The sequence below is a fragment of the Manacus vitellinus genome, unplaced genomic scaffold, assembly GCF_001715985.3.
Source record: "Manacus vitellinus isolate BGI_N305 unplaced genomic scaffold, ASM171598v3 scaffold_5_pilon, whole genome shotgun sequence".
Classification (NCBI taxonomy): domain Eukaryota; kingdom Metazoa; phylum Chordata; class Aves; order Passeriformes; family Pipridae; genus Manacus; species Manacus vitellinus.
Genome location: NW_021940682.1, coordinates 40,857,294 through 40,878,026, shown reverse-complemented (window position 1 = coordinate 40,878,026; position 20,733 = coordinate 40,857,294). Strand labels below are relative to the sequence as shown.

Sequence of the window (20,733 nt, the reverse complement as noted above, 5' to 3'; positions counted from 1 at the left end):
GATGGTGAAAGGCCCTGAGGGAAGTGGATGAGGAGCAGCTGAGGTCACTTGGTCTGTTCAGCCTGGAGGAGGAGAGACTGAAGGGAGACTTCATGGCAGTCTACAAGTTCCTTGTGAAGGGAAGAAGAGAGACAGGCACTGATCTCTGTGATGACCAGTGACAGGACCTGAGGGAATGTCATGAAGCTGTGTCAGGGGAGATTTAGGTTGGATATTAGGAAAAGATTTTTCACCCAGAGGGTGGTTGGGCACTAGAACAGGCTCCCTAGGAAGTGGTCACAACCCCAAGCCTACCATAGTTCAAGAGGCTTTTGGACAATACTCTCAGGCACATGGTGTAGTTCTTGGGGCTGTCCTGTGCTGGGCCAAGAGTTGGACTTAAGTGATCCTTGTGGATGACTTCCAAGTTAGGATATTCTATGACTGCTTTGTTCTGACAAAACCGTATCTATTTGTTGAACACTAGATCTAATTAGAGCAATGATCATATGATAACTGCTGGCTATTTTCAAATGCTTTGAATCCTCTCATAATAAAAGATACTTCCTCCAGAAACTGGCTTGGGGTGGACACACCACCAGAGAAACATCTGATTACAGATCTAGTTGCATTTCTCAAAAAGAAAATGTCTCAAAACCCTAGAACTGAGACCAAGTATCAAAAACAAAATGGAAAAATGTATTGTATACAAGTTTCTCAACTTGAAGTTTAAAAAAATATAATTATACTGATAAAAAATTATAACACTTTACATTGAGAAACCTACTGCTCTCACCTGTGCTGAATACTGAATTTCCTTAGCCTGAAGCTGTGTGTGCATGACAATCGCAAAATATTTTCCAGTCCAAAGGAAACTTCTGCTCTTATAGGTATGATTAATGTGTACAAGGGCAATTGACACTCCCTTCTTTCACTTTGGATGTTGGGAGGTGTTGGATGGGTTAAACCTGTAGAAGCATTTACTGTTTTATTTTTTTCGTGCTAGCAGCTCTGACAGTTGACATTTATAAATTTGTTCCTCAGCGTGTGGGAGGAGGGGAGAAATGTTTTGCTGGCAGAAACCATGATGGGAAGTCCAGACTTCCCTTCAGCTCTGAAGGGAAGTTTGTTATTTCTCTCTGTCCTCACTGAAAGTCATCTTCAGTGTTAGGTTTTGGTTAGTAAATATTGTAAGGAACATGAGTCAAGCTCTCCTTTTCCTCATTATAAAGCAGAAGGAAAGAGATGGACTGTGTCAGTCAGCCAGTAAAATTGAGTGCTTGAAATCCTCAAGCATTGATTACATCTATCAGAAGCTGCCTTTTGCCATGATAAAAGTTGACCACGCCATTTAATTTAGTTTAATTTAATTCACCAATTCTGTCACGGCTTTTAAATTTCATATAGTGTTTTTTGGAAATGGCACCCTCATTTTTTTCTTTACATATTCTATTGAAATGCTTAGGTTTGGTCATCACTCTTTTTGAAAACTAAGCTTCTCTTTTCTTGCTGGAGAGTATTAACACAATATTAAGTATTTATATTGGCTTTTACTGAGATCTCCTTTCCGTGTCCAACCCACATGGCAGAGCAGGGGGCTCAGCTTGAACAGGTTATTTACCATTTGAGATTTGAACTACTGAAAACAAGTTTCATTGAGGAAATACACAGGTTTGGGTTTTTTGTTTCTTTTTTAAAGCAACAACATGAACTGCACACTTCACCCAGAAACCCGACCTGAATCTCTGCCAGCAAATTTAAAACAGTTTAGACCTGAAATACTTTTTTCACATTTTGTGTGAACTGTAGCAAGTGTCAGCTCAGGTAGCATTTACATTGCACAATTCTTCACAAGCAGGTATGTTAATTGTAGACCTAATATTGTGTCATTAAAGACCGAATGTTTAAATGTCAGTTAAAAATGGAGCCACATCAGTTCTCAGAATTATAAAATAGATTCCTTAATTTTCTCTTTGTGGATAATTGAGATGCTGTGTTCATTACTTGAGACAGTTGTTAAATGCAGAATCTTATATAACTGCATACTCAAAACCAGTGACCAATGACAGCTTTTAAAGGCCATGAAGTTAAACATGTGACTACATCAACAAGTTACTGTGGGGTAACTACAGAGTGCATTACTTCTGGTTAGCTACTAACACAGTGCCTGCCCACATGCTCACTGTTACCCCACAGTGGGTGTGTGGTTCAGTTCCACAGGGGGAGTACATAGGCAGCTCCTCTGAAGGCTCAGGAGCCAAAAGGGCAACATGCAGTAATTGTGCCAGAATCACTGTGTCTTCAGAAAAGCATAAAAGGGAGATAACCCTCAGTGGTTATGAAGTGCATTGTGACCTGGGTTTTTTTTTTGTTTGGATAGGTGGATTTGGCTGGAGGTTTTTTTGTACTTCATGGTACTGCACTGGTATGCAGACTAGGATCTGAACATGAAGAATTTTATCCATTCTTGGGCCTTCCTGTGGCTCTTACCCTCTGTCCACCAGGGAAAACCAAGGAGTAGAAGATGCTTCTCCTTGTGGTTGATTCTGGTAGTGTCTTATGTGCAGATGAGCAAGATCAGTTGAGAAGAATACAGAATTATGAGAACTCAGTTGACATGATGGACAGGGATAGAAGGATGGAAAAAGTACTGATTTGCATCAGTACCAAAAATGAGGAAACAATGCCTTGTCAGTGACAAGAGGAATTTATACTGTACTTTATGAGTAGGTGGTTCTCCTGTGCAACAGCTCACTAAGAGTTAAGCTGGGCAGTTTACCAGCTTCTAGGGAATTAATTGATAACATGAATAGTGGAGGAAAAAAACAATACACTCTCCCAAGGTTGTGAACTGTGTTGTGGCTTATATGTCAGCGTCAATGGCAGTATAACACTATTTAAACTGCCATTGATTCTGGATGTTTTAAGAGATGTAATAAGGAAAAGACTTAGAATAAAAATAAAGAGACTAGAAGGTGCTAACGAAGTGGTACCAATAGCTGACAAATTGAGGAAAAAAATTTTTCTTTCCAAGTTTCATTTTTTTTACTAAATGACACATAGAACTAAATAGTTCTAAATTGATCACATGCTTATAAATAAATAATCCAATATAGTGTAAAATACACTTTAATTAGCATACCAACAGTAATTCAAGTGTTTTTCTTTGGTTCTCTTTTGCTTATTGATTTTTTTTTTTAACTCTCTTTCCTGCCAAGTTTAAGTGACTGGCTCCTTCTGCTTTAACTTTTTTGATTTTAGAATTGTTGTCTTTCCATATGTGCAATCTGTAATGGATGGCGTTGGTATGGTTTTACAGTCTATATGTCTGGTAGTATTGCAACCTGAACTGGAGCATCTCTCTTTTGAGGAAAGGCTGAGGGAGCTGGGCCTGTTCAGCCTTGAGAAGAGACGACTGAGATGGGACCTCATCAGTGTGTTTATCTGAAGGGAGGGATGGAGCCAGGCTCTTGTCGGTGGGGCTGAGCAATAGGACAAGAGGCAATGGACAGAAACTGACACACAGGAAGTTCCACCTGAATATGAGGAAGAACTTCTTTCCTGTGGGAGTGACTGTGCTGCCCAGAGAGGTCATGGAGTCTCCCTCACTGGAGATATTCAGGAACTGTCTGGACACAATCCTGTGCAATGTGCTCTAGGATGATCCTACTTGAGCAGGGATGTAGGACTACATGACTCACTGTGGTCCCTTCCAACCTTACTGATTCTGTGGTTATACATTTCTGATTCAAGGTGCTTCTTCCCTACCTGTCTTGGAGTAACGTGACTTCTGTCTGTACCTGTCTGACTGTGTATGTTTCCATAAGAAACGTAACGCAACTCCACTCCAATGACTTTTTTTTTTTATCCTTCACATCTTATATGGTGTATATTTGGTGCCTAAAATACCATAAAAAGTTTGGATAAGGCACGTGTATTCCAAGTCCTTGTTGCAATTTGTGATTTAAATGCAGCATTATACCAACATGTCCATTCCTGAATTTATTATCTGAAATACCATTATCTTGAATCTGCTTTGTATAAGATATTACTATACTACGCTTGAATTTATGTTTTCTGGAATGTTTCCTTCAAACCTCTACAGCTTTGTTAGAGGAAAATGGAATGAATTTCAAGAAAGCATCACAAAAGTGGGTTGTTCAGAAAACATTATTCAAACAAGTACTATTTCTGTTAAACTTTCCATGCAAATACTTGGCTGGTACATCTAATTAAAAATACTGCATAACTGGTGAATGTAAGTCAGCCCATAACCCTGGATTGTGTTTCTTTTCTCTCATATTATGTGCCTGACAAGACACAGATGTTTCAAAATCCTCTGTGTTTACGGGGAGCTACTTAATAACTCTTCGCACCATAGTGGAGAACTGTGGTGCTCAGGTGACAGCTGCAGTTTACCCTCTGGTGATGTTCTGACAAGACTTCTGCTGTCTTGCTTAAAGGTCTATCCAGATAAAACTGTCTTGAATCTGTTTACTCAACTGTGACTTACGGCCTAATTTGAGGGGAAAAAAAAATACAAAACCCCACCACTGGACTTCAAATGTGTTGTTGGGCGTATCACATCCTTTCTAAAGCTGGTTTACCAAAGTTGCAGTAAAACCCAGATTTGTTTAAAAGCTGACAGCACTTGTATCTCTCAAACCTTTGGTTTGTGTCTTACTTATAATAATGACCAAAAAGAGCATTCAGTTTTCCTGGGGAATTTTTCTTTCTGTTTTTTCAGTGTATGCCGAGAATATTTTCAGAATGGTGGAAAAAGAAAAGCACTTGAGAAAGATGAAAAAAGAGCCCTTCTTGCTTCTAAGACCACTCCAGTTTTAAATGTTCCTCAGACTCCCAAGATTGAAGATCCTTTGCCAAACTTTGGCTTGACGAATCATGAAACTATGACGGAAGAGTAAGTTTTATTTGTTTTCCTGACTTTTTCCCCCTTTGTGAGTTTTAGAATTTACACTGACATTTTTCCCCATAACTCATTAGATCAGTCTGATGTGTTTTTAATAGTTAAGAAAGGGCATTTTCATATGAATATATACATTTCAAGAACTACTTATGTTGTAGTATATTTTGGTGGATGCCATAAAAAAATTGCTTGAGAATGACAACTTAGTCATCTTCATTTAAGTGCTAGAGCAGTTTCACTTTAGTATGTCATTGGTATGCAATGCAATTTATATTAAACCTTGAGGTGAAATAAGGGAGATGTTAATTAAGTTAGAATCTAATGGCTGTTCAGCACTGTTGAAAAGTCAATTGCTTATGTAAGTATTAAGTGCCAAATGTAAATATCAGAGTACTTAAAACTTTCTCTTCATAAATAATTGCAGAGAAACTCTTGATTCCAATTATATACTTCAAAAGCAATTTTGAATTACAACCGTTAACTTTTAATGTGCTAGCTTTCCGATGACTGGCTCTGCAAAAGTTGTAGTATCCTTGAGGTATTTTCCTAACAACAGTTTTAATTTTGTTTATGACCTTCACTCAAGTAAGAATTTTATTTTTGGTGTTCAGGACTAACTATATTATTTCAGTGAAGTCTCACCCTCTGTTTCTTTTTCCTAAATAATATGGGTCATGTTTTTGGCTATTCTGTGTGTGATGGGAAAAAAAAAATCATATTTTGCAAATACAATGAAATAATGAAAGCATAAGCATAGAGTCTGTATATGCTACACTTATGACTTGTTTTATATTCTTTATAGACCAGTTCTTAGAACTGCCCACAGTACTGGGTTTTTGTTCTGTTGTGTAAAGAGATTTTTTTTTTCTCATTATTGTAGCACGTCTTCTGTGATCAGCACTTACTTGAAGTTAGATGTAGTATCAGCTAGGAAAAGAATGAACAAGTTGCTGATGTTATTATAAGCACATGTTTGTCCTTAGGAACTGGTATTTTTTGTGTCTCTCATGTTTGTTTAAATCAATAGGTTCGATGATCATACACTACTTAAAGCTCGTTTGTCTTCCAGTGGGAGGCATTGTCAAAAAGCATTAACGCTGTCTTTGCATGCACTCTGTCTTCATACTTTGTACAGTTAATAGTGGCTGTTGCAGAGCTAACTTCACCGGAATTACTTCTTGCTTCAAGTAGTCTGTAGCCTTCCCTTTTGTTCTGACTAGTGTGTATAGAAAGTAGTTATTGAGAAATTTTATAACTTATTTTAAAAGTATTTGTTAATATAGTGAGTGATGATTATTCTTATTTTCATTCTCAAAACTTTAAAAATGTATACACCCATAAAGACATTCTTGGCAAAGGCAAGTTTTATAATACTTACCTGAGTAAGCTACAAATGATAGTAAGGTTTTTAGTAGCTGTACAGACCTTAAATCAACAAGGTATAAGTGGTCTAATCTACATTCCAATCATGTAGTATTACAATTAGGAGTTGTGAGTTTGTCTATAGTTATGACTAAGTCTGTGACTCTTCTGTTTTACTCTGGTAAGTGTAAAGACAATAATTTTTTTCTTTCCATATATAATCCTCTCTCAAGTAGTATTAAAACCAGGTAAGAACTCTTCCTGAACTTACCTGTACTGGCAAATTATTATAGAGAGACTGTCCTGTGCTTGGTAAGGAGCAAAGGTAGTTTGGTAATAAATGGTAATGAAAGTTCACCATCTAGTAAAAAAGATGCTGGGAGAAGTGGAGAGAAGTAGGCACTCGGGCACTCAGCTCTTAAAGGCGATGGTGGGAAATATTGTAGGAACCAGAAGCGCAAAGTTTGCTGCAGATCAGAAAGTCAGCTACTTTGATGAACCCAGTTCCAGTTGCTCATGTTGCTCACCTCTTTGCCAGAATAAAATTGATGAGTTCTCTCAGAAATAACTAATGTGGCAGTCTTTTTTTTACTTTCGTCTATATGAAAAGTAAGGTATTGTCCACAGTACTTCCTTCCATCCCAGAATGAGTTCTCTACATGTGATTAGAGACATTTTAATGTCTCTAACATTACAACTGCATCTGTTGTGAAGCTGAGCATCAAAGTGACTCAATCTTGCAAGATAAAAGTGACTGTTATTTGCTGGTTAACAGCTCCTCCCTTCAATAAATCAGGCCCTCCTTTGTTTTCTTTCTGAGTATTGTTTCTCTTCTTTTTCTGTCAAATTGAGCAGTCTTACTTTTTAGTATGGATTCTTCTCAGATGCTGATTTGATCTCTGACAGTACATTCCTTCTTTCATGTGTGTCTCAGCAAGACAGACCTTCCCATTGGATATCTTTATATGTGGATGTTATGAAAGATTTGAGGCCTCCCAGTGTTACCACTCAGAACCCTATGTATATCTTGGTTCTGCTCTTCTGGCAGCGGCATAGGGCTTCTGAACTGTTTCCCCATCCCATCCTTGATAAATAGTAGAGTAACTTAAAACTGTAAACTAGGACATCAGCACTTGAAGTGAATTATGTCAGAGATTAGGTGACTTTTCTTATGGTCATGCCATTGTTCTCTTTTTATCTACTTCCAAGAGAAAATGTTACTTACCTGTACATAGCACTTAGTTGAATAATAGATGTATTTTTAAGTGGGCTAATAATCAAGAGCTGCTGTCCATTCAATCAAGTTAGAATCATAGATCTGTTTGATTTGGAAGGGACCTTAAAGATCATCTAGTTCCCATCACCCTGCCATGGGCAGGGACAAGTTTTTAAACTGAACAAGTGTGGGATGTTTTTAAAATGCACTGATTTTCCAGGTTGTGTTTCCTTCTTTACCAGTTTCTGATGTTTAACTGTTTGCATTTTGGTTTTCTACCTGCACATTACTACCTACATTAAAGAACTTAGGATTCAAGATATGCTTGGAGATTGCTTGTAGTGGCAAAGTACTTCCCATGTTTTTAATGTTGCCTTGACTGAAAATCATTAGGAAACAGGACATTGAAGGGTGATTAACAATTAATTCAGCAAGAGTACATTTCTAACAAAATCAGTGACTTATGGGGTCGGTGATCGTCACATAGATAACAGTTACAGTTTCACTGAGGAATCTGACTTAAGAGTTAAAGTTCTGAAAAGTAGGTATCTGAACTGGTGATCTTCAGACCACCGGAATCAGTGGTCCTTGCTCTTTGTGTATGTTTGGTAACAGAATCTAAGTGCTTCTTAACAGTTTCAAAATTATTTTAAGCACCTAATTAGCATCCTGCTCCTACTGATAACTGGCAATCTGAGGATTGCTACTAAGTGATTCATTGTACCAGGATTCCAAAAGGCAGCAAAACCTGACAAGCAACAGGAAGTCAAGACACAAGTGAGCATCTGAATCTGCTACTTTTGTGGTTTCAAAGTATATTTATATATTGAACATAGACTACAGGACTCCTTAGATGTGACACACTTATCAGAGTGAATTTGCCCTGTGTCAAATCTCTTAGTTGTGCATTAGTGTAGATGGGAGGTTCTTGCTTCTGCTTAGTTCAGAATACAGAGTTGTAGGTTTCCAGAAATGTGCTCCAATGCTGTAGCAGTGTGAAGTAGTGTCCCCCTTTAAGCAGTCAAAAATAACGCTGCAGCAAAGAATACAGGTTTTGTAAATAGGAAGACAGAATAAATACATCATCGTGATTTTCTTCACTCTACCATAGGTGAAATGGGCTCTTCTGGAAATTAGGTGATTCTGGGTTGTGCGGCTTAATTTTGTTCTATTTCATTGAACACTTTAAAGGAAAATGTTTAGATCTCTAGAGTCTGTCTCTCTTTTTTATGGGAAGTTTTCTCTGCACGGTAGAGCCATGTTCCTTCTCGTTATGTTTGCTGTGGTCTCATGTGTCTGTTGATTTGTTGTTACCGTATTGGACTCTCATATGGAGCACAAGCATATAAAGACATACATTTTTGTGTTTGAATGGGTGAGAATCTGCCATTAGTGTCTCCATCTGATAGACAAGGAGATATGCTGGTCTGAGAAATCTCATACTACCCTTATATGGGAAAAGACACTACTTGATCTCAGTCCACATTTGTGATTTATGGCCACCAGGATCTGCCTCAACACTATGCAAATTCCTGTTGCACAGATTACAGTGTTATTGTTATCGAAGCTTGGAAACATTGTTGCTGTCCTCTTCATTCTGAAATCGCACTGGGTACTGACTTACGGAGTAGCTTGGTAATATTTTCAGTTTTAACTAAAAGATAATTTTTGCATTGTTTGCCTTGGTCGTGGTGGTATTTTGAGAGAAGTAAGTCCTGGATGTCTTCTCTTCCATATAGAAGCAAAATACTTAAACTTGGCATTATTATTCTGCCAAATGCAACAAGATGTTTTCTCTTGCTTCTCCAACATCCTCTCTCTGGGAGGTGACTGGGAGTCTGGAAAGAGCCCAGAGAGCCTAGGTCTCTTTATTGTTGCCTAAAGGCTTTTTTTTTCTGCAGTATTCCTTACTGCTTTGTTGTTGCTATGAGTACCGCCATGGCTTGGTTGGACTCCACTGGCCCTGCAGATCTGTTTCTGAAAGTTTTTTGAAGTTATCTATCTCTCTAGGGCTGACTCTTTCCCAGAAACATGACAAGTGATATTTTGGAGATCACAATTGGTTTTGGCTATAGAAACTTGAAGCAAAAAACAAAATTTGCTTACTGGAAGGTTTATTACCGTTCTCTTCTCCACGAAGTCCCTGTGAAAGCTGTGACTTTGTTTGCCTCTATTAATGGAGTTTGGATGTTCTAATATGTTACAAATCATCATGGAAATATTTTAGATGCAGCCCTGTAAATGATCTAATAGAAAGAGCTCAAACTGTTGGGTGGTGGTAGTAGTGCTGTATATATTCTTCTTTTTTTTTCTTTTTTTTTTTTTAATTATGTGGATGCAGTCATCAAGTTATGCTTTATAGAACAGGTGAGTGTAGAGTCTGTACACGTGGGCTGCAACAGAATTGTTTAACTCCAGCATTTACTGGTTTTTTGCAATTGCAAAGAAAGAATAAGCAGCAGGGGTCTCTAAATTCAGAATGCAAGGAAAATAAAAAATGTGTCTTTGATTGTAGGATATGTAACAGCTGAGTCCTTAATATTCATGATAACTGAGTGCAACATTCTAATTGTAATTCTTTCAAGAGTGCAGCATATCAGGTTAGATAAGTATCAGGACAAGGCAAAACCTTTAAACAATGACAAGACAGCTGATTGCCAGTACTTCTGTACAGGTGCATTGGTGTTACCTGATGCTACATTATATATGGTAGTAACTGCCTTAGTCATGAAAAAAATGCCTGTTGTTGCAAACTTGAAGACCACGAATGTTACTCTGGGCCTTGGTAAAGGAGGCTATCCTTTAGAAGGTAAGAATGCTTTCAGAGGTAAGTCAGCAGTCACTGTCCTCAAAAGTTGCCACACATCTTTTTTTTTTTCCTTAAACTATGTATTTAGCTTCAAGAAAAGAACAATGGTGTCTTTTATCTTCATAAAGGCATTTCAGATTGGTTTTCCATTTGGTCATAGGTGACATCAGAGCTTCCAAAGAAAAGGCAAATCTCATTTGCCAGCCTGTAGCATATCTTCTGCTGTGCTGTAATGGAGACTTCTACCAGACAGTACAAGAATGTCCTCTTTTTCTTTCTTCAGTCTGCTGTTTTCTTTCTGATCACCTTTCTGTTTTTTTAACTCAGTAAGTTTTGGAATCTGTTTGAGAAGATGATGGGCCAGTTATTCAGTGTGGGGTTTTTGTTTGTTGTTTCTCATTTCCCATGAAGTTTTGAAAGGGTATGTGTGCATCTCTGTAGCATTCTGGAACACCATTGTCTATTAAAGTGTCTTCTTTCTATCAGTCTAAGGAGTAAGTAATGAAGTCATGATTTCTCAAGTTAATCCCTCCTCCCCTTTTTTTTTACCTTTGTTGTTTGATAGCATATTTAAGTGTTTAGCATTACAGACATTGGCCTTCTTATTTATAATTTCACCTTGAATAGGGTTATCACACAGTGGCAGATGTTCCCCAGAATTCTTACAGGATAAATCTTTATTTTAGAGTAGTTCAGAAATACTCTGATTTAGGACCCTCTTTCCTAAACTAGATGGCTGGTTTTGACTGTTTCTCATTAAAAACCTTTTGGATTCTCAAAAAGAAAATTGAATGCATGGCATGGAATAGACTTTTTTCCCCCCTAGTAGTTTTGAGGAGATACTTCATTTCATTTAAATGTTTAGAATAACTTCCCTACAACTTGAACAGCTAGTTTTTATGTTTGTGGCTCTGCATGGACTGATTTAGCTCTTTCACAGCATCCATTGGGAACAGAATTGGAGTGAACCTCCAGCAGTCATCTGTTAAAAATTAGCTAACATAAAGCAAATAAAATATTGTTTTAAATTTGCAAGGAATAACTAAATGCTTTCATTTATAGTTGCTGGGGTTTTTACCTTGGAATGTGTTTTCTTGTCTTCATTAAACCAATTATGCCACTTGACTTCAGATGTCCTTTAAAATGAAATTGTCAACTACACAGTTCATAGTGTTGCCAGTTTCCCTTTTCAACTCCTGCAGTTTTAACTCTGATGTCTAGTATGACTTCAACACCAATAAATACCACAAAAAAGGTAAGTGAGAAACACAAAGCAATAAGAGAAAACCTGTCTAGTGGACACGCAATTTGCCTTTTTATTTACTTACTACAAGTACACAAGTTAATAATATTACAGCTGCTCTGAACAAGACTCTTCTGATTGAGCACCAACTGCTTTTACCGAAGGAGCTTGGTTCTTTAGGTATCTCAGCAACTGAAGTAAGACATTCATTTCTATTAGTCACTACTATGGTGTTCTGTGAGAATTTTTTGCATTAGCTATCTGAAATTGTAATTGAGAATATAGTTTTAAAAATAACATTTGATAAAACTGAATTCTTGCTGCTTCTTAGGTTCCTTCACTCCTTGGGAAAGATCAGATTACTTGATGTTGGTAGCTGCTTTAATCCATTTCTGAAGTTTGAAGAATTTCTGACAGTTGGCATAGACATTGTTCCAGCTGTTGAGGTATGTAATGTTTGCTGAATTTAATATAAAGTTGATTCTCAGATTTTTAGAATGTCTCAAAATTACTATGAAAAAAGTATATTTAATACTTAAGTATGTTTTCAAAATATCTGTGCTATAATAGGAATTGTGGCACTCCTACTACTTCCTTTCCCATGAACAGGCTCTAAACCCTAGTTGTATTTTCTTTTAAAAATATATTTTTCAAGAACTATGCCTTTATAATGGCGTTATTAATCTTAAAATTGGAAAATTTTAGTAGCCGTCTTTTTTTTTAATGGTATTTCAGATAAATCCTTGCATTTTAAAAGGCATAAATAAAACTTAAGTAGGCTTATGCTTAGGCAAGAACCTCTCAGAAGCTGCATTCGCTGACGGAAGGAAATGATCAGTGACTATAGTTGGTGAGTTTTTCTGGGGAGCTTTAGTAATCAGAAGTGCATTATAAGGGAGCATTTCTATTTATTGCTAGTAATATTATTGAACTTTCACAATCCAGAGGACAAATTTATCAGCACATATGGAGTAAGTTGCTTCATTTTCTCTAGGCAGTAAGGTTCTCAAATGCATTAATTCTACTGTATTCATATGTTCTTTCTGTCTTCTGCTCTTGACCCAACTTTTGTCAGCGCTAATCACATTTATCAACCAAGCAAAATGATGAAGTGGAATAAAAATGAAAAAGACACAGATATACATTTCTGACAGAAACCAGAAAAGCCTTTGACTATACACACCTTGACCACTTACAGTTTAAAATCAGACTCTATTAAAATCTGTGGCCTAAGGTAATCCTCCTTAGAAGTGGAGAGGTGAGAAGAAGTGTACAAGTAAAATAACACAGTTACTTTGAAAGCTGTGTTCTCTTATTTGCTGCAGTGTGGTTTACATGTGTAATGTGTGGTATTTTGTTCTGGCTACCACGTTTAGTCCACTAACACCTAATTTGTATTTTGTGTATATACTTAAAGATACTGAAAGATGTTATTTAAAAATCTGAGTCTGATTAATTGCTTTTAAAAGCAGTTCAATATTAATTTCATGTAAAACACAAACTTCAAGTGGACACCATCTTGCCTAATTTGAAAAATAGGCATCAGTTGCCCAAATGTTCTTGCCTTCCACCACTTCAGAGGCTGTAGGACATCTGCATAGGGCTGTTGGGCATGGCACAGCATGTACAAGAGACACAGGCCACTGAAATGGCCACCACCACCATCCAAAATGGTAATACATGGCAAGTGAATTTCCAGCTAAGATACATAGATCTTCAGTGTCTACATCTCAAGTTCTAAGTTCTTATTACAGTTAGTGGAGATCTATTAAAAATAGTGAAAGCTAAATGTCTGCTGTTTGATGATGAGATTAATTGGATTTTGTATTGACTAGTTCTCCAGTGACTGTAATGGGAGCCTCGGCACCTAAAGTTATATCGTTTGAACCTAACCATTAATTTTTGGGTATGCATAGTTAATATTTTTCTATCTAGTCTATCATTCTGTTTTCATAAGAAAGCTGGATTGCTGGAAAAGCCTCAGGAAGGTAACTTCTGTAGAGTTAGTGGAGGAACATACACAATTTCTGTGTACTAACCAGTTCTTTAGACTCTCTCTCAGTACAAGGGAGTGATAATTGATTTCTTGTCATCTGACATAGTACCATAGCTTCATGATAGGAGCTTCCCAGAGTGTGACTGTACATGTAGCTACACACATATTTACTGTGAGGCCTCTCTCTGGCTGACTTAACTTACTCCATTCTTTTGGGTACTTTGGCATGTTCAGGGCACCTTGAAACCTAATAGAAAGTGTTCTTGGAGTGACATGGAGTACAGTTTGCACAGTCAAATGCATGTGCTAGAATAAGCTTAGGCCTACCTCCAAAACAGAATTAATAAGGCCTGATGTTTTGAAGATGACTCTGCTATGAGCTGTATCGGCACCATAACCTCCTGAATAAATTTATCTTTAGGCCAGCAGTTGCGTGGACTGATTTAAGATTTTTTAAATAATAGCTAGAGGTTTGCTACGGTAGTTAATATCATCTTCTGACCTGAAAAATTGATCTGATAACTTGTGGTAGAAGCTGAGAATAGAACTGGTAACATTTTCTGATTTTGCAGATCTCTTAGGCAAGATGCCAAAGTACTCTTTGAAACATAAGTTTAAGTACAGAGTCTTCTTACAGAGTCAGTGTCTTGAATAAAGTTTTGTAGAGGGTTAAATAATTTCTTTAATAAAAGTAGATTAATCCACTTTCTGCATATAGAAATGCTTTGGATATAGACTAAGTAATTGAGTAAAATAATTCAGTTATTTTGAGGAATAAGAAGGATATAATTGTGGAAATACTAGGAGAGGAACTGGAATGTTAGTTATGTAACAAATGGATTAATGTCTTCAAAATGTTAGCATCTCTTTTGTGTACAAAGAATGTAAACTGTAGGTATATGAATATGGAAATATATTTCCATTAAAAGGTTTTGAGTTTTGAGAGAGAGAGGGGAACAGCACCAAGAAAAGATTAATATTTCCTTTAGCTAGGCAGTGTGTACCCATTTCCAGTGTCTTGGTGTAAGGTACACTGAGGGAAACATGCAGTATTAGAAACTAGGAGGAGGGAAACTAAGGCTGGGGTAATCTGACACAACCTAGAGTCTTTCTTGGTTATTCCTTCAAACATTTTGCCTAAAACACAGATAGTCCAGAATCAGTGGTTGTTTTCTTAGAGGAGTTTAATTTATCTACAAAAAAAAAGAAAAGATTGAAATGAAGGGAGAATCTTCACTTTGGGAAAATCCAAGTAAAATTTCATACTGCTACAAAACATGCTGAATATGCAGCAGATGTTGTATTGGAGTAAATACAGTCAGACAAAAAAAAGAGTTTGGAAGCGTACTGGAATTAAAAATTAGAATATGTATCTCAATGATCCTTGAGGGTCCCTTCCAACTCAGAATATTTTGTGAAATATCTGTGAAAATTATTCACATAAGTAGGATTGTGTTCCTAAATGTCAGCAGATGCACTGAGATATGACTGGTGTTTCAGTATCTGTGAGGACTTTAACATCAGTTCAAGACTTCCCTATCTAGAGTTTAGTAGCAAACTCCAGTTTAGCAGCATTTTTGTCCTAAAACTGCCTACAGAATTCCGAGTCCACTCGAAACATACTTTAGTCCTGAAACTGTCTAACATTATTTCTGCATAACTGCTTTGTATTTCTCCACTACTCAGAAATACTTGCAGTCTAAATTGTTTTTTCAACTGTATTTGTGTAACCACTAACTTTTTAAGTCTTTTAAGTTTTGAAGTTCTAAGTAAAGTTGGTATGTCACTCTGAACAATTAGTTTTCAAATGCTTCTTTTAAAACTTAAAAGAGAATATAATGAAATTGCTACTGTTAATTTCCTATTCTAAGTATTACAAGAAAACATAATACAGCCCTGCAAGTATAATGATTGCAATTAAAATTTCTTGGCTGTAGCCACATAATGCAAATATTTTTCTTGATTTTTACATATTGAAGGCCAAGATTAAAGCTAATGAAAAATAAATCTCAGATTTTTTTTAACATTGATTACTTTTTCTAATTTTCTGCTCACTCTCAGGAGAGATTGTGATTTTATATAACTAAATTACATTTTTTCTTTACGTACATAAAGAAATTACATTATCTTGTACTTGGAAACAATTGTGCATATCAGTTCCTTAATGAACACCTCTGCAATAGTGTTCTAGTAATCTTTTTTTAATATTGTTTCATAAAACACATTACAAATATTTTCATGGTATTAAAATGCAGCAGGTGTAACTTTTCAGATGTGCTCCACAGAGTGTTTTGTGTCTGCTTTGACATTCACTTACCTGTTTAGTGTCATTCACTGCACGTTCTCTAGGCATTAATTAAATTTTTTTTGCTATCAGATCAAAACTTTATATCTTAATACATTTTAATACATATTTATGAAAAGTCAGTCCCAGGTTTTGATGATATAAAGTAAGTCAAAACTTAAATTCATTAAATAGCATGCTTTGTGATTAAGGATGCTAAGAATTTACTCTTCTGTATGTTGTATTGTGCTGTCATTTCCTGTCTTTGACAGCTTGAGTGTACAATGATTTGTAGTCCTTACCTTATTTTGATAATTGCCCAAATGTTTACCACTACATTTTGCATTTACAACAAAGTTAAAACATGTACCTATATCACTGCTGCAAAGCAGTCAGTGTTCTGTAACTTTATAATGGATATTGCCTCACCATTCTTTATTCCTGTACTAGTAAAGAATGACACTTTTTTCCCAAATGACCAAACTACTAAGTTCCTTGGATTCTTTTTAAAGAACTGGTAGAAAATACTGAGGTCTCAAATTTAGTTTCTAATTACTCATTTCCTGCAAAAGGCTTTCAGCACCTGGAAAAAAAAAAGCAGTGTAGGCTTATCTGAGTTCTTAAATCATTTTTGAGATAGCTGAATTTATACTTTTTCTATTTGAGCTAAATATTTTTTTTATATTAACAGTTCTCAGCTATCAAATCTCTAGTAAAATACTGCACATCTAAAATTTTGCATGTGTGTTAAATTTATCTTTTAGATTGCTTGATTTAATAGTAAGAGGAATGTTCAGCAGGCTTGACATTTCCTCAAGGGAACTGAGAGGTCATTGATTTTAATGTGGGTCTTGGTTGTATTTGCTCTTTAAACTAACCTTGGTGCTTGGTTTTCTGTTTTTGTTATTCCACCAGAGCGTATACAAATGTGACTTCCTAAATCTTCAAATTCAGCAACCTCTCCAACTGGCACAAGATGCTATAGATGCCTTTCTTAAACAACTGAAAAATCCCATTGATTCTCTACCTGGAGAACTGTTCCATGTCGTCGTTTTCTCACTCCTCCTTTCTTACTTTCCATCACCCTACCAACGATGGATATGCTGCAAGAAGGCACATGAACTTCTCGTATTAAATGGCTTATTGCTTGTAATAACTCCTGATTCATCTCACCAGAATCGCCGGGCTATGATGATGAAAAGCTGGAAAATTGCCATAGAGTCCTTGGGTTTTAAACGCTTCAAGTATTCTAAGTTTTCTCACATGCACCTGATGGCATTTAGAAAAACTTCCCTGCAAACAACCAGTGACTTAGTTAGCAGGAACTACCCAGGAATGTTGTATATCCCACAGGATTTCAACAGTATAGAGGATGAGGAGTATTCCAACACTTCCTGCTATGTTCGATCAGATACAGAAGACGAACAGCTAGCTTACGGTTTTATGGAGCTGCCTGATGCTCCTTATGACTCAGACTCTGGAGAAAGCCAGTCTAGTTCAATTCCTTTCTATGAGCTAGAAGATCCTATATTGCTTCTAAGTTAATGTAGTTGTTGAAATGCCCTTTCAAACCTCTTGCTTAACTAATTTTGCTATACTAACATGGGCTCAACACACAAAAATGGTTTGCATAAAGAAAATGCAAAGGTTTACAGAGTTTGCTATTTTTTTCTACTTTTGAATTTTAAAATTTATTCTTGTATGAAAGTGAAAAAAATACAAGTTTTATGCAAATGACTCATGTCATAGCATAAATTGCTGTTACTTTCTTTAGATTTGTGTCACTAATTTTTTTCCAGAAAGGTACCATTCTTTTCTTTAGTGCTGTGAAGTGTGAATTCTATTTAATTTGTTAAATGTTGTTTCAGTATTTTAACTCAGTGTGGTTGAGCTTAAGGCACTGGAGTTGGTGGGCTTTGAGAAGTATATGTAGGAAGAAATAATTTGCACTTTAATTAAATGTGCAGATAGGTTAAGACACTTGGTTACAAATGTCCCTTCTCTAATCATGGAACAAAACTTTTTTTCCAAAATTTGTTTCACTCTGGTTAAGCCTGGGCTGGAGAAACTATAATGCTTGCACATTTGATTTTATGTTTATTGCAGCCCTCTTGAGATAACACCAAAATACTGGAATATATTCATTCCGTAATTATACATGTGTAATTTCACTGCATAAATAGCAGTTAGACACGAGATTTCTGAAGAGGCTTTTCCCCCCAGAGAAGTATGGTACGTCTAGACAATTATGTTTCACTTCAGAGCTGGAATACGTTTTTGCAATTTTATGAGTGTACAAGCACTAACATATATCAGTATTTCCCCAATTACGGTGTTCTGTATTCACTTCCAACTGTGTTTTTTGGGGAGACGGGGTGGGTTTTGTCATGTTTTAAAGTAAATTATTTATGCATTTAAAAACAAACAACTTTTTCTTGAATTGTACTTGTTTGTAGACCTCCTCTAAGTTTTCTGGTAACTACAGACTGATTTTGTAAAAAGGAACATAATCATACAAGTTTTTCAAGGATATACATATTTACATAAAGCAAAATACATTTAAGACCACACATGTGAAGTTAACATACACCATTTGTTTGCTTATTAGGACCCAAAAATCTTCTGTTCAGTTAAATAAAAACTCCATAGCTGACTGAGAACTGGTCTGCACTGGAAGGAGATGGAACATCTATTTTTACATCTGTTACATCTATTTTTACATCTATTTTAACTTGTGTAATGAATCTCTGGGTTTTTGCAAGAAAAACCAATTCTGTTCAGTGGTTAAAATAAAGGAGGATTTATTATGAGTTTAGCTTAGATTTCCCTCCATTTAAAAATAATGGCCAGAATTTTCAGATTTGAATGTTAGGCTGTTAAATTTATATGTAAGTGCCTAATAAATGAATTGAACTAGGTGCCATGTCATGGTTTTAAGTCCAACTTCAGCAAATTGGTAAAAAATACTAATATAGTTTCACAGGTGGTTGTGAGGAAATACACCATATTAACCTGACATTTTGTAGCTATAATACAGAAGTTACCAGATAAACTGAAGTTGTAGTGTGGATTTTACAGTGGTTGCTACGAAAATGAAACTTACTCCTTCCACTGAATTTTGCACTGAAACTTTCACACTTTAACCTACCTGTTTTTCTTTTATACTATTTCCTGCATAGAGTAATCAGCAGTGGTCTAGCTTACACTCAAATGTGGTCTGGACTATGGTGCTGTATTTTCTAACATAAGCTTTTTGTGTCTCTTCTTGAATTTAAAGCATTCCCAAATACCTGATTCAAATTTGTCATTCAATCTAAATGATATGGTAATACAAACCAAACAATTATATTTTGATGAAAAAAAGAATTATGTTTAGACATACAAGAGTCCCGATTCACAAAACATATATGTTGGCATTGACTAATGTAAATTGGTTTGTGATTAATACAAAAAAAAAAAAGGCAATTCAGATTAAGATTTATCCCCCCCCAAAATGGTTTAAAATACTAACATTCAAACTTCAAACCTTTTTGACAGGTTTGTGACAACATTGTGGGTTAGGGACCTGAGATTCATAACAGCTTACTTTTCTTGACTATCATTCTAAATACCCAAAGTGAGTTCATTGGTGGTTTGGTTTTGTGGTTTGTTTGTTTGGGGTTTTTTCCTTTTTTGTTTTGGTTTGTATTATTTTTTTTCACAAGGGACAGTAGATTGTGGTGGAGGAAGAAAGTGGGATTTACATAAATACTTATACCTCCCTGAACAATAAAGTGGAGGTATCAGGAGTTATTGTATATTTGGCTTTGGTTCAAGAAGAATATTTCTAGGTTATGAAATATTTGAAAATTGTGCATGTGCAAGAGATCTCTCATTCTTAAGGTGCTGGAGAGGAAAATGAAGAAAATGTGTATTTGCATTTCTGTTGTCTTTTATGTCACTACTTTTTCAGAACAAAGCACATTTATTAAAAAACATCTGAAAAACTGAAAACATTTTAAAAAATTCTTTGGGGTGGAGATATTGTCTTTTCTTTCTGGACAATCTGCTTATGCTGAAATCCAGTGAAATCAATGCAGAGTTATTTTCCTTATCATCAAGAAAATAGTTGTCTTGTAGAGATGTTAAATTTGGTACTTCAGTTTCAGCTTCTACATCTCAGTTGAAGTTTTTGCTTTTTAGAAGGGCTTTTGGAGTTCCTCCAGTTGATCCTGTATCATGTTTCTTTGCTTACCCACTTAGGATGTGACTGATCTCTTTCTATTTCAGTTACTCTCATCTCTCACTACATGTTCTTAATTTCTTCTCTATCTCTCTGAAATATTTTTGTAGCACCTGTTGTAGGTTGCCCCTTTGAGGTCATTGCTGTACTTTTCTACATCTTGATTCTGAGTACTGGAGGTGTTGAGAAAAGGATGGCAATAACAAAAGAAAGCCACTGAAAATTCAAGGCTCCTTCTCAGATCCAGACTGTGGGAAGATTCAATTTCAGCAGATCTGAAGTGTGTCCCCAGCACAGCAGAGCCTCACTAGTATATTCTGGTCTTCTGCTTGACAGTGAATCAGTAAATAGCATCTCACAGCTGTGCTCAGTACTGCTTCCTGCAGAACCTTTCTGTCCTTTTCTGCTTCAGGGAGTCTTGCTGACATGCTTTAAAAGTGTGATCATTCTAAGGCTTTTAATCATATCTCCATGAATCAGCAGCAGGTTTTCTGCTTGTTTTTCTTTGTTTCCTCATTTTTTCTCAATTGTTTTGGACCTGTAGAATAGCAAGAAGATTTTTTAGAAAGGTTTGATTTCACAGAAACTTTGCTGAGTTTTTTTACTTTCTAAGTAAAATATTCACCAAGAAGTGTCAATAGTTGCCTGAAGAGTATTCCTAAATCACAGTTGGATAGATACAGTACTAATGAAAT

At 36.1% G+C, this 20,733-nt stretch overlaps 1 protein-coding gene across 1 annotated transcript in view; it reads left to right on the top strand.

Moving 5' to 3' along the window:
* Positions 1–19,809, top strand: part of BMT2 (base methyltransferase of 25S rRNA 2 homolog) — a 36,324-nt gene extending 16,515 nt beyond the window's left edge. Inside the window, 3 exon segments of the mRNA XM_029963536.1 lie at positions 4,727–4,900; positions 11,868–11,982; positions 16,732–19,809. Coding sequence (XP_029819396.1) covers positions 4,727–4,900; positions 11,868–11,982; positions 16,732–17,361 — 919 coding nt within the window. The 3' untranslated portion in view covers positions 17,362–19,809.
* Positions 19,810–20,733: the final 924 nt, after the last annotated feature.